Raw genomic sequence first — 14,694 nt, forward strand, 5'->3', positions numbered from 1 at the left:
TGATTCCACGGGACTGACTTTAAACCTGCCTTTCCTAGTTTTACATGACTAAATAGCATCCCAGTCCTACACTTGACAACATTCCACTGTATAGGTTTTTCCATTTTAACCTCCCTTAACGCAGTTGTAACCAGAAGCACACATCAGATAAAGGCACTTGAGTGCTGGACAGGAACAGAGCAGGACAACAGCCACGTTGTTGTGTTGCATGACAATGGCCTTGACAAAACTCCATGACCTGTAGAGCTTTACTTAACTGTACTCCGGCTCGAGTGCTCCCCACAGTCAGTAAGTACAGGTTCTGATTTACAGGCAGAAATGAAGGACAACCTGATTCTTATTCAGGTGCTTGAACGGAAGTTCAAAGTACATCGACCATAGCAGTTCTCCACATTACAAGCTTTTTGGTGTCACACTTCAGTGTATGTCTACATACACACAGTAAAAAAGTGATTTTCACATTTATGGTTGCTGGAACTGATCATGTACTAAGTGTCTCCTCACGTAAGATCTTGAACAATGTGATATTACTTTAGATCCCCATAAGAATCAAAGCTCTTGGCTTCTCAAGACTCTGTGCTGTGTTTGAGGACCCGAAGAGCAGCCATATCATTCTTCAGCTAAGCATCTGTTTCTCCAAAAGTCTCCATTTACTGCACCCAAAGACAGAAAAGAAAGCAGAAGCAGCCTTCTCAAAGGTGGCATTTCACTTCATGGTTGAGTTAAAGGTGTAATGCTTGGTAAGAAATCAGCTGGTGCCTTCCAGGATTCATGTACTGACCCAATCATGAAACAGACACAAGGCCAAACCTCAGCTAAGTCTCAATACCCGGGTAAGTCAAGCTAGAATAGATACATACTCCATGGCCCATTTCAAGAGTTTAACTTTAGACACAAAATTAAACTTGACATAGCCTTTAAAAAGGCAACTTAGAACATTTAAACCACTCAAACCTCTATGTCAAGGCCCTCTCCAGACTTCTGGAATCAACAGCAATGATTCCATCTTGCCTGGGGCACAGTAAGATTTATTGGTTCTCTACCAGTGCTTTCATCCTGGGGGATCTTCTGGACATGCTGGGTAGGGCTGAACCCAAACCCAGGACCCCCACTCTTTCACACACAGAATGATGTGGTTTGGAAGGGACTCCTATGCCACAGGCAGGGGCACCTTCCACTAGAGCAGCTTGCCCTGAGCCACTGTGTCCAACCTGGCCTTGAACACCGCCAGGGATGGGGCAGCCACAGCTTCTCTGGGCACCCTGTGCCAGCGCCTCAGCACCCTCACAGAGAAGAGCTTCTGCCTAAGAGCTCATCTCAATCTCCCCCCTCTTTTGTTTTAAAGCCATTCCCCCTTGTCCTATATTATACGCCCTTGTTCTCTCTCCAAAGGGTAAGATACCTGGGTTCAATACCCTACAGCAAGAGAAGTTTTGTTACAATTAAGATTCATTAGTTTAAGTCATTTCAACTTGTTGAAGAAATCATGCAGGAACACCTCACGAACACTCCGCAACAGTATGTGTGACACTGCTTTCCTCTCTCCCCTGGTCATATCAAGCATCCCAGGTCGGAACTACGCCATGCTTCACACTGCATGGGCAACCAATACAACACAACCTTTGCCACCACAAGGTTCAGCCTGTTCCTTTAAAGCAACTGTGTGTGTTGTCATCCATCTCAGCCCACCTGAACAAATCCAGATACGAGAATCATTTCATTGCAAACAACTTGGAGTGGGGTCAGAAGCACCAAGCATTCAATTGCTGCATGTTTTGAGGAAAGATCAGTAGTAAAATTCACTTCCCACATTCTCTGGCAGCCCCCACTGAGCACAACGATAATGACAGATCTACCAGCAACCCGCTTAAGCACAGAACCACCAGTGCGTGCTGTCCCCATCTGGTGAGGACAGAGGACACAAGGGATGATGGTGCAACACCGTGGTCAAGAAACGAGGGCAAACCTGAAGAAACTGAGTACGGTTCACTACTTCCACAAGAACTTATTTTATCTTCTCATATCTGATCACAGAGAAGCATTAGAACACTCCTAAAGATGAAACTTTTACTTTATACAGCATTTTTATTCCATTATTTCCCTGGAAACAATACATCAATTCCCCACCACATCCTAATGATGAAATACGCAATTTGTGCCCCACAATCCAACCATTTGCAGAACCAGTAGGTGGTGAGAAATGAAGCTGGTGTCCTACAAACCAAAGCTTTCCATCCCATCTTCCTGTAGCTCCCATCAGAACACAAAGAAATACTCATTGGGGGGGGGGGGGGGGGGGTTAAACATGCGTAGGTTTCCAAACGTTGAGTTTATCTCCTAAAGGATCCATCTTTCCTTCAGGAGGCAAAAAGGGTTCCTATATTTGCAATCTGTGCTCTTAATATGTTTAAATTACTTTTAAAAGAACTATTTCACAGTAGCTAGAGACAAAAGAGGAAACAAACCTTGCAACATGGAGAATGTGTGCTTTAATATGTATGAAACCCATCCATTTCTGCACCAAACCAGAATGTTGGTGTGACAATACACCCTCCCCACTACAAACAGAGCATCTTTTTATCCAAGCAGCAATATTTCACAGGTCAGAGGTGCCTCCTGTCACTCAAACCTCCATCAAACTGGTCCAGCAGGTAGCTTTAGGGGAAATAACACAGACATCATTAACTATTCCAACTGAAGGATACACTATTTCATTGCATTATTCATTTTGGCCTGAAATTAGGATCTTTATAACTTGGAAGAAGCTTTGTCAGTGCTTATTAAAGCAAGGGATGGATGTCTTGTATCTTCAGCATCATACAACCCTTTGCCAACAGAGAACTATGGATTAACTTCATTCTATTTTAACCCCAAGGTACAACCAGAGTAGAAGAGTCACTGGGATTTCCACCGCATTTCGAGCACTGTCCAGAGAAGTGCACTAAAAGGATTTAGGGGCAAAGCAGAGAACCTGAAAAAGCTGGAGTAACTTGATCCATGACGATGGATAAACTGGACCCTAAACAGAAGGTATGGACAACAGATGGAAGGACATGGCAGCAGCAAATTCAGAAAGGTTTGGGCAACGGGCACCTGAGTGGGTCTTAAAAGGTTCTCTAACAGTCTCTAATGCAGTGGATACTGAAGAAACCCAACTGTACGAATCATTTGCCATTCAAATGTGACAGCTCTGAGCCTCCAACACTGAACTATTGAATAGCATCTACTGATTTTCAATGCCAGGTCAAAAAGGGGGTGAAGAAAAGGAGTGCAGGGCACTGGTAGACAAGGAGGAGGAACTCCTCCATCGTAGTTATGGAGAAGAGAAGCCTGGAGAAGAGAAGCTGCATGGAGACCCCAGAGCAGCTTCCAGTATCTGAAGGGGGCCACGAGGGACCACAGCAACAGGACAAGGGGTGATGAGTTCAAACTGAAACAGGTGAAGTCCAGGTTAGAGATAAGGAGGAAGTTCTTTACTGTGAGGGTGGTGAGGAGCTGGCACAGGGTGCCCAGAACAGTAGTAAATGTTCCATCCCTGGCAGTGTTCAAGGCCAGGTTGGACAGAGCCTTGGGTGACATGGTCTAGTGTGAGGTGTCCCTGCCCATGGCAGGGGGTTGGAACTAGATGATCTTGAGGTCCTTTCCAACCCAAACCCTTCTGTGATTCTACGATTCTATTACTTGCAGGATCTCCATAGTTGAGGTCTCTCAGGCCAACTTGAACTGTTGAAGACCCTCCTCACCCTAATGCATGCTCACTGTTATTTAAAGCAGTCAACTGAAGAATCTTCATTTCTTTCATTAATCAAAAGAAAAAGTTCAAAGATTTCAGAGTTGAAGACAACCAATACTGAACTTAAACACAGAACTTGTTTCTATTTACTTCACATTTATGATGTATGAAGTTATCCATTAAAAACATCACCTCCCATTTCTCCTTGCACACAGCAATTGTGTCATTATAACCATGTTTAAAAGGAGAGGACTTTAAAAAAGGTTTTTAACTATTTCAGTGCTGCATCTCCCATCGACTATTTCATTTTCTCTCACCTCCAAAATACTTGATATATATATATATAAAAATATTAAAAGAGAGCTGAAATTAGAGCTGTTGCTTTTATAAATCAGATAAGTGTCCAGGAAAATAAACTACCAAATACTTACTCCTCATTTTCCAGGTGTAAGACGGGATTTTAGAACTGGGTTTGTTCTTTATCATAGAATCACAGAATGGTTTGCGTTGGAAAGGACCTTAAGATCATCCAGTTCCAACCCCCTGCCATTGGCAGGGACACCTCACACTAAACCATGTCACCCAGTGCTCTGTTCAAGAGACTAAGGTTGCTGCACAGCATAGATTTCAACTTACAGATTTACCTTGATGTTTTCGTTTGTTCTATAAGGCATTTAACAAAGGTATTTATCAATGCATATACCTTTTGGATAGGGTTTGCCAATTCTTCCAGGACTTCCTGCAGGAGAGGCTTCAATTCCTTGTTTGTTACGATTGAAGAGAGAAAGAACAAATCACATTGGGAATATTCCTAAGAACACGTTGTTTTGACAGAAAGCTCTGAACTTCTACATCAAGTTGCTGGAACATTTATGTAATCTACTCTTACAGGTTCAACAAAACAGTTCCCAGGGGTAAAACAAACAGCAGCTCTGTGGCTTGCAAGGAGCGAGAGGAAAGGGAAATGAACACAGAGGAGCGGCAATCAAAGCCATGAATAACAGCCCACCAAAATCCAGTGCCAAATTCCACCACAGCACCAATGAATTGACATACCAACAACCCAGAGTGCTCAGCATCCACTTCTCCTGTATGGCCTTGATTTTACAAAACAATGAGCACACCTATGGATCTCCTGCAGAGCAGAAGGTTTCACCATACAAGTGAATTTGTACCCAGGTGATAAGCACTAAAATACATATGAGCACATAGATAAGCAAGGAAGAAACATCCAACACCTGAAAGGACCAGGCCCTACAAACCTCCCATACCTGCAGTCAGTCACAAAGGACACATTTTATGAGCAGCACAGAAGGGCAATAGCCTACATCCTATCTACAGCCTCATCTGAGAAGTGGAGGAAAGGAACAAGGCAGCATTTTCATTTCCAAGAGAACTGCTCCAGTTCTGTTGGAGCCAAGCACAGACTGAATATAAACAGCAAAGAAAGTCTAATAAAAGGAAGGAAAACTATTCCATGCCAGAATTTGACAGTAATAAGTTAGGAGGTTATAGATGAATTCCTGCTTCATACGAATTTTCTGGGGCTGAAGCATCACATATACCTCAGATGGAAACAAACTTTCCTACAAGAGAGTATATAACATATATGTGTATATATATATATGTATATAATATGATACTAGAGTCGTAGAATCATGGACTGCCAGAGCCTCAGCACCCTCACAGGGAAGAACTTCTGCCTAAAATCTCATCTCGAGCTCCCCTCTGGCAGGTTAAAGCCATTCCCCCTTGTCCTGTCCCTACAGGCCCTTGTAAAAAGCTCCTCACCATCCTTCTTGTTGGTCCCTTCAGCGACTGGAAGATTGCTAAATCCAAACTACTGTTACTTTGTGAACCATCAAAGCACCATCACCGAAATCTCATCTCTATATAAAATACTGCCTATTTTACATTATATAATCTATATAGCCTATATATTAAAAACACAGAATTAAAAGCAATGTGGCTGATGGCATTTAGTAACAGAAGTATGAAGGTGCAAATTCTTCACTTCAAGGGCAGAACAGCAGCAGTGCAATGACATTTTCCTACCTCTGTGTAAGAAAACCCCAGGCATTAAATCCTCCTGCTATAACTAGAGCAAAAAAAACCTTAGTATTCGAAAGCACAGACTTAAAAACATAAAGCAGAGCCTCCCCACTGCTAATACCTACAGTGAGTTGATCACATATTAACCTGGCGAACTGACAGGCACCACCTCTATCTGCTCTATCTGTGCCAGAGCTCACCCTGCTCAGAACAGCTCAGGGTGCACATCATGGACTCCTTTGCCACTCCCGTGATAAAAGCAGCACTGCACTGCACCACTGCGTGAAGAGCAGACACACAACTCCTATGGAGCCATGTGGGCTGTACATTTACCCCCTGGTAAAGGGTTGGGATGGGTACGGAGAGGACACGAATGCTTCCATGCGGAGAGGCACAGCTATTGACAACCATAAATCAGAGACCTTTAAATTGGGCCTTTTGATTTCTACCAGTATGAGGCCATTGCAATCAAACACCCGAATGGACAAAAAGCTGCTACTGAAGTCGCCTGGCAATGCAAGCTGCTGTGTGGGAATCAGCCCTTACGATCGCATTGAAGAGGCTGCTCTACTCTAAAGTATCTTTGTTGCAATTCTGCAGTTTATCTGGAGCGACCATCGTGTCACAGACCAGACAAAACCCCCTTTGAGCTGCACACACTAGGATTTCAGGAATATGATTCCCACTGGAATCTCCCCACAACAGCAAGGACAATGGATCACTGCTGAGTTGCAAATGCAATAGCAGAAGGCCTCCAAGAAGAGCTTCAATCTTATTGCCCCTTATCTTCAGAAGCCAGCTAAGAGGCTGCAGGAATACATCTAGTTCCTTCCCATTCCTCCTCCCTAGAAATAGAGATTTAATAGGACTGCAGACCCTTACTCACCCTGCAACTACTTGTGACCATAAAGTTCTCTGCTCCAGTAACTTTTATACACTTACAAAAGGAGAAAACTCCAGCAGCATGGGAATCTGTGCCTGGCAATAAAGTTACCAGCTCAGCTTCATGGGGAATTACTGCAATCCAGACGGAGCTGGACAGGCTGAGGGGTGGCCACAGGAGAACATCGTGAAGTTCAACAAGGCCAAGTACAAAGTCCTGCACCTGGGTCAGGGCAGTACCAAGCACAAGCCCAGGCTGGGCAGAGAATGGACTGAGAGCAGCCCTCAGGGAAAGAACTTGGGGGTGCTGGGTGATGGGAAGCTCCCCGTGACCCGGCTTCAGTGAGTGCTTGAGCCCAGAACCCCTCCCTGTGCTGGGCTGCACCCCCAGAGCGTGAGCAGCAGCTCAGGGAAGGGATCCTGCCCCTCGGCTGTGCTCTGGGGAGACCCCCCTGCAGTCCTGACCCAGCTCTGGGGCAGCAGCACAGGAGGGACATGGAGCTGCTGGAGCGAGTGCAGAGGAGGCCATGGAGATGCTGCGAGGGCTGGAGCAGCTCTGCTCTGGAGCCAGGCTGAGAGAGCTGGGCTGGGGCAGCCTGGACAAGAGAAGGCTCCTGAAGGGGAGACCTGAGAGCAGCTCCAGTGCTTAAAGGGGCTGCAGGAAACCTGGAGAGGGGCTTTGGACAAGGGCCTGTAGGGACAGGCCAAGGGGAATGGCTTGAACCTGCCCGAGGGGAGACTGAGATGAGCTCTTAGGCAGAAGCTCTTCCCTGTGAGGGTGCTGAGGCGCTGGCACAGGGTGCCCAGAGAAGCTGTGGCTGCCCCATCCCTGGCAGTGCTCAAGACCAGGTTGGACACAGGGGCTTGAAGCAACCTGCTCCAGTGGAAGGGGTCCCTGCCCATGGCAGGGGTTGGAACTGGGTGAGCTTTAAGATCCCTTCCAACCCAAACCAGTCTGGGATGCAAGTGAAGTCTGGTTTTACTAACAATTTTAAGTAGAATTGGCTTTGTCAGATTCTCACAGTAACTCACACAAAGCCTGCAGTGACTGGAAGGCATCACCATTCTTTAATCATTAGTCAAACAGCCCCAGGTTATCACATACTATAAGGAACAGGACAGTGAAGATGATGTGCATCTTCTACAAGGTTGAGAAGCAAAAGCTTTCCATCAGTGTTTTGGACATGTATCCATAACCTCTTCCAATCTGAAATGGAACTGGCACATCACTCACGGCCTGTTCAGCTCATGGTATGATGAACCATCAAACACTGCATGTAGAGGGGAGACTATTCAATTCCCTCTGACAAAATGGGTCTTTCAGTTCTACAGCACATCAAATTGAAGTTAAAGATTAGCTTTCAGTCTCAAAATGCTACACTTGTTTATTATGCTCTTCATGTGTTGATATGACGCTCTCTGCAGCTATTCACTCAAGTGCTTTGTTGCTGTGAGCAGTTGTACCAAATGATGGCCACTGAAGGTCACACACTGAGTTTCTTCCTGTACTCGAGATGAGGAGACACAGGCCATGGAAAACGCTGGTTTTCCTTACGAATTTCCTCAGTAAAGCAAAGTGAGTCCAATTTATAAGATAAAAGTCTTATAAGTGAGTCCAAAAAATAAGACAAACCAAACCCTTAGTGCTTAGTTTTATGGATGTGGAATCACTGGCAGGAGAAACACTGTTTTGGGAAGCAGTGACAGCGCTTGGGAAAAGCAGTAAGCAACATCTCCTCTGGCAAAGGAACAAACCTTGGTTATCATACATAAGAATGGAGTTTGTTTACAGGTTACTGTCAATGAAATGACTCAGCAGGATTGAATTCCACCCAGAAATACTTCTCATTCAATATCAGAAGAGGAAAATCCAACCCTCTTCCTGTGTGTCAGTAAACGAACCATCACATCAGTGCTGGACAACCACCAGTTACCGCCCTCACCCCAGCAATCCCCATCCCTTACAACCTGTCAGGAAGAAGTGGCATCATCCATTCTCAACACGGTTTCAACAGTAGCTGTTGCAGTGATCTCATTTATTCTGCAAGATGATGACATCTCCCTCGATGCCACAGTATTTTTGTAGGTGCTTTAATCAAATACATTTATGAGGTGCTGTACTTGAGCTTGTCTTAATTTCATATTCACAAACACATTTCCTTATGCCTGCCTTGTGTTTCCTGTGCTGGTTTATAGAAGCCAGTAGCATGTATGGGCTTGCCTACTGCAATGTGAGAGTGTGTATTAATTTAAGATGTCTCAGAGGTTTTAGTAGATTACCATGAACGAATCTCCATCAGGTCATGAATTTAAGGATACCAGTGAGGAGCTTTTTCCAGATTCACGGTAAGTGAAACTACAAACTCTTTGCTGTTAAACTGAAACTTTACCAAGACATGAATTTGCAACTGCTTCATTTAAGCCACACTTCAGCAAGTGGAAGGACTTAGACAAGCTGATATACTACTTACAAACACCAGCTATTACTATTGCATATAATAACATACATAATAATATACATTATATGTATTTGATTACAACAGCACTTGCAATAAAAGCTGTGCATGAAGATCAGCTGCCCAATGAGTTAAATTCCCTAAAACAGCAAAACCAGGTAAGAAATTACCTTCAGTAGCTAAGGATGCTGATTTTGAACTACCTCCGCTGTTCCCAGGGTATGGAAGATGATGCTGGGTCCATGCATATGCACACACACATATCTGTGTATATATGTGCCATATAGGAAATAAATATATATGCACACACACAGTGCAACTTGTGATCAAATATAAACTGAACAAAAAAGCAGTTCAGGCCACAAGCTCCTGTTTAACTTCCCAGCAAAAATGCAATGGTCCCATCAGTGCATCCTCTTAAATCTGACTTCCAGACTTTGCTCTTCAGCCTTTTCCTACTGCATCTTGCAGAGGGTATTTAAAACATTCTGTTTTCCTGCCTTCAGTTTTAAGCTTTTCCCAGGCAGCTCAGAATTCCATGTGACACTGGTTGGGAGTTCATTACCAGGTGCTACAGCTGATAAGATCATACATCTCCATTACACAGGGCACACCCCAGCACTAAAACACTGCTTTCCTTTATTGTAAGGATATCTGAAGCTCCATTTTCTATTCCAGTAGCCTTTGAATAAGAAACAAATCATCCTGATGGGAATCCATCAGTACTCTCATAGCTGCATCCTTCCTATACATACTGAAGAATATCAATGCTGTAACACTGCAGGGAAGAACTCCCTTGGTTTTTCCAGACTATTTGAAATAGACACGGGTATCCCAGGAATGGTTTTAAACTGCCTTTGAAAAGCAGTGGTTGGATGAGATTAACACTGGTTTCCTTTTTTCTACACACAAATCAAGAGATGCTTCGACACTTTAAACTCTCACACCTTAAGAAGCCACTGAGTGAATAAAGTTTAACACAAGTTCAGGCAGATTTATGCTTTGGAAGGAAACAGCTGATGTAGACAATGTAGTGAATCTTAACAACAGACTGTCAAATGACAGACTGAATTCTTTTCCCAGTCCCTACACACTTGGAAACCAAGGAAAAGCACTTCATGACATTCCCAAACTACACTACAGATCCACAAGAAGAGCAGGAGTGGGTGATTCCCTCCACTCACCTCAGCTGGAGCTCACTGTGAAGATGCAGCAGAACACTCACGCTAACAGAAGGGGTTTTCTTCTTTCCTAATACACAAAAGCTGTTATATTTCTACGGTTTATACATAATCTGTGTTAAAAAGTTAAGAAATCCCGATTTAGAGACAATTTTCCTGTCCACCTTCACAGAAACAGCAATTTTCTTTACTCTGTTTTCATCACTGCGTCCCTTTCAGTGTTCCTATCACCTAAAAATATAAGGGACGCAAAGTTATCATCCGAGTATTCTCTTAGCAAAAACCTGTAGAGACTGGGCTGACAGAGAAACAGCACTGAACTTTCCTGTATCCAACCATCTTACTTATACTCAGCAGATCAGGTTCCATTTGAGCACAGCTCCAAGAACAGCAGGGTTCACCAGGAAAAAATCCAAACACATTGAACTTGGAATTGCTTATCACTTTAAAACACATTGCAACATCAAGAGATTGCAATAAACAGGGTAAAACTCCTTCCCACATGATTAAATATATTTCACAACACGACTAGCTTAAATTTCCAGTTATTTCTCCTAATCAAGGGTTTGGACTGAACTAGGTTTGATTCTCTTCAGACAGCACAGAGCTTTTCATGTCAGGCTGAAGGGCTGAATTCAAGGGCTGTGATCACCCTTCACCAACTACTCACAGGACATTAACAACATCACGTCCATTTATTGTTCATGAATTATTAAACAGAGCTCTTGGCATGGAAGTTATTCATGAAACTTCCTCCTTCTTTGGGGGATAATTCCGATCATTCCCAGCTATTCACCAGAGCCATCCCCAGCTATCCTTGACTGTTACATTTACATTTCTTTCACCCAGTTACTTTGTAAGCTTAAAGTGGTACTGCCACAGGCAACACAGGAATAAAGGTCACTGGCAAAAGTATCTAAACCAAAGTGCAATACATCGTACCGTTAATGGAATTACCAAAGATTAGAGGTGTTCAGCGATCCGGGACTACTTTTCCAGTCTACTGTTGCAGTCAGAAATAAAGCAGCCCTGTGTGATACTGGCATGAATTATCAGCACTGAGATGGAAAACAAGAATGCCTCCTCAGGGACCAAGACACCCACTTCAGCATCCCCCCGAGCTGTAACCCAGCTCGAAAGCTGTTTACTCCACAAGACCAGAGATTTTAAGTTTCAGATTACTCGGGAAAGGGGGGGGGGGGGAGAAGCAGCCAAACATGTTTAACTCCTATCACTACTGAACTGAAGCAAGACAGACTCACTTGCTGAGAACAAATGTGCCAGTAACCAAAATCCACACTTTCCTCTTGGTTTGCCAATCAAACTGTTGTTAAATCTGGAGTATTCGGATCCAGACTTCATCACTGAATTCAACACTGCTGAGACTGGACTTTAGCATAAAGAGGAGGGAAAAGCTGCAACACAGATTACAGGAATACTTCCTAAAGCAAGTTATCTTATTCTCTCATGCAGTCCTACAGACACAGAACCGGCTGCAATTAGGTCATCACACAGTATCACTATGAAGATACTAGATTTAAGAACGCTTAAAACCAAAGCAGAAGCGCACTCTGTATGAACACACTCACTGAAACATTTCCAAGAGCAAACATTGGCTACAAGATCACACCTAATACACCAAAAGCTTAAACTGTTGCATTCAAAAGGAGAACAGACCATTCAGACAGAAGTTATGCATAAGAAAACACATTCTATACATCACGATCGCATTTTAAGACATAATAAAATACTTGTAAAAGTTTTATCCATTTTTTTACTGCAGGTAACCTGAAGCTTTAACAGAAAAGCCAAAGAGCCAGAATAAAGCTATCCACACTAAATTACATTACCTTTCTTTGACTGTAGATATCTCACAGCCCTTATCAAAGTAGGCCAGATCCGTTTCATTTCCCTAAGGTTAAGCTGGTGAGCAGTACACAGAGTATTCATCAACTAAGGAATGGTCACCATTCAATGACAAATATAGCACGAGCTAGTTCTCATCTGTCCTATTTCTTTTGGGAGGCCGAGATGTGGCTTTTTCTAGAAACCATCACCAGCATTGGCAGCTGGGAGATGCCGGTGCCTTTGTCCTCTTATGCAACTCCTGGTGCCCCCTTCTAACCACCCCCCCCAGCAGCAATAATAAGACATTACATGGCTGGTCTCCGTTTAGGGGCAGAGGAGGCTGGAGATGCAATCTGCCCTCAAGTTGTGTGTTCTGACACCACTTCGCTGGCGACCAGGGCAAGAGGGAGGGATCGGTTTTCATTCATTTTAGTTGCTGGGGGGGGGGGGGGGGGGTAGGGGGGTGGGAATCAATACCTTTTATCAATGCCCAGTACAGCCATCTTCTGTGAGAAGCAGCATCCCTGCTGCAGTCATCCTCTGGTGCTGGAGCAGGAGGGAGAAACTGATACCCCCAGTTCTAACCAGCCTTAACAGATGGTGGCAACTTGTGTTTTCATTGGAAAGATTTTTCCTCCCTACTTTTGGAAGTTACGCTCTGGACAATACCTTATTTATGACTCTCACAAGGAGAAAAATCCCAAATTCACCTAAACCTTCTAATTTACAACACGCAGGAGTAAGCATGGCTCTTAGCCCTTCACGGTAAACAAGTTTTGTTAAAAGCAAAGCACAAACGGTTTTAGCTTAGTCTCCAGCTACTGTTACTCACTGTTTTAACTACTACTGACAGATTCTGTACTTCCCGGGACATTACCAGGATGTGGTGGTCAAGTTCTGTGCCTTCTCTTTATTTCCACTACATGTGCTACTATAACGTCAGTGTGTGGCAAATGCCAGCTCAGTCCGAACAGTTCCGCAAGGTGCAGAAAGCGTCCAAGACAAAGGCAGTGTTAAACGCTCCTTTTGTGTCTCCTCCACATAACGAGGCAGTAAAAACTCCAGTAAATTTATTGCTGTTTCTTTCCAAGACAACTCATCAGGAGCTACGCCAACCAAAGCCTGGGTTCAGATCGGTTTCCCCTGAACTTGTGCAGTAACTGCCTCTGTCTGTGACCCAAGGTTACGGTGACGCAATACTTCACTGCCAGCTCCTCTTCCAAAAAAGAAAGCACATTGAAACGAACGTGAACACGAGGGAAGTTACGCTTACAACCAGCAGCACACAACCTTTTAGCTGCTTGCCATCTAAGGAAGATCAGACTCTTTGGCTACTAACAGAATTGCGAGCTTAATCCCTGTACGCTCCCACCCACAACACAAACATGCAAATACCTTTCGGATTATAACAGAGTAAATATTCATGTCCTGGGATGCAAGTTAAGATAATCATGGGCATGAGTTTCATGTGTCCATCTAATTAAGCCTCAGTTTCAACCTAAACGATTCTGCGATTCCACGGTTCAAGTCAAACCCCTCTCATTGTAATAAATGCATGCGTTGTGGCTGGGTATTGTCTCTTTTGGGGAGGTGAAGAGGGGTCACAGTTTCTAAGCCAGCAAGTAAAAAGATGCCAGCCTTCCACTGCAAATGCTACCTGCGATCAGGCGCTTCACAACTACTCCATCCATCAGGTAAGTGAAAGCAGATCCTGCTCGCAGGGGTTTCAAACATACAAAGATCAAACACAAAGCAAATCCGTCAGATCCTCACAAACCAAACACAGCTCAAGCGCTCCTCGATTTCACACGTTCTGAAAAGCAAAAGGCAGAAAAACCCAGGGCATTACGGCTGGCAGGTGAAGAGGATCCTGCGGGCTGCTTCGGCTACGAGCACATGACCAGCATGGAAATAGCTTCTTTTATAGCTTTATAGGGAAAAACCCGCTGGACCCACAGGTGGTAAACATTAAATTAACGGGGGGGAAGAAGGGCTAAATACATAAAACATATATATATATATATATATATATATATATAAAGGTCCGTGTACCTTTAGCCCAGCACATCGGGAATGGGCTGCAGCCGCTCTTCTCCATACAGATGGCACCTGCTCGCTCCGGGGCCTGCTGGCCGGCGGCTTCCAGCCACCACATACACCCAGCGGGCGGGGACGGCGCCAGGCTCCGGGATACAGCGTCCCGGCTCGGCGCTGCCGCGGCGGGGGGGGCCGGGCTCGGTCCCCAGGCGAGGAGCAGCACCGCGGCCGCTCAGCACGGCCGGGCGCGGGGCGGGGGGAGGCCGCGCCGCTGCTTCATCTCCTCACGCCTCGGGAAGCGCGGAACATCCCTTCCCGGCGGCGAGGAGCCGAGGAGGGGGGAAAGCGGGCAGCGGAGCGAGCGTGCTCCTGCCTCCATTCAGCGAGGGAGGCGGGGAGGAAGGAGGGGAGGCGATTAGCGAGCGCCACATTAATATGCTAATCGGCCCCTTCTGCTCAATGCGCCCGCAGCCGCGGAGCTGCGGCTCAGAGCCGGCCCGCTCCG

The 14,694-nt window shown here is 44.9% G+C and overlaps 1 protein-coding gene across 5 annotated transcripts in view; it reads right to left on the bottom strand.

The window, feature by feature from the left end:
• Nucleotides 1–14,694, bottom strand: part of PTK2 (protein tyrosine kinase 2) — a 202,758-nt gene that overhangs the window by 129,023 nt on the left and 59,041 nt on the right. The window contains exon 1 of one of the 5 annotated variants that reach the window (XR_010610301.1): nt 14,205–14,516. The exons of 2 other annotated variants lie outside the window; for them this stretch is intronic. Coding sequence is in view for 2 of the 3 variants with exons in the window: in XM_065669023.1 (XP_065525095.1) it covers nt 14,205–14,307 (103 nt within the window). In the remaining variant the exon portion in view is untranslated. Of the gene's footprint in view, nt 1–12,154; nt 12,288–14,204; nt 14,517–14,694 lie in introns of those variants that run through there. 2 more of the 5 variants (XM_065669023.1, XM_065669024.1) reach the window with 2 other exon arrangements.

Source organism: Lathamus discolor, chromosome 2, assembly GCF_037157495.1.
Source record: "Lathamus discolor isolate bLatDis1 chromosome 2, bLatDis1.hap1, whole genome shotgun sequence".
Classification (NCBI taxonomy): Eukaryota; Metazoa; Chordata; class Aves; order Psittaciformes; family Psittacidae; genus Lathamus; species Lathamus discolor.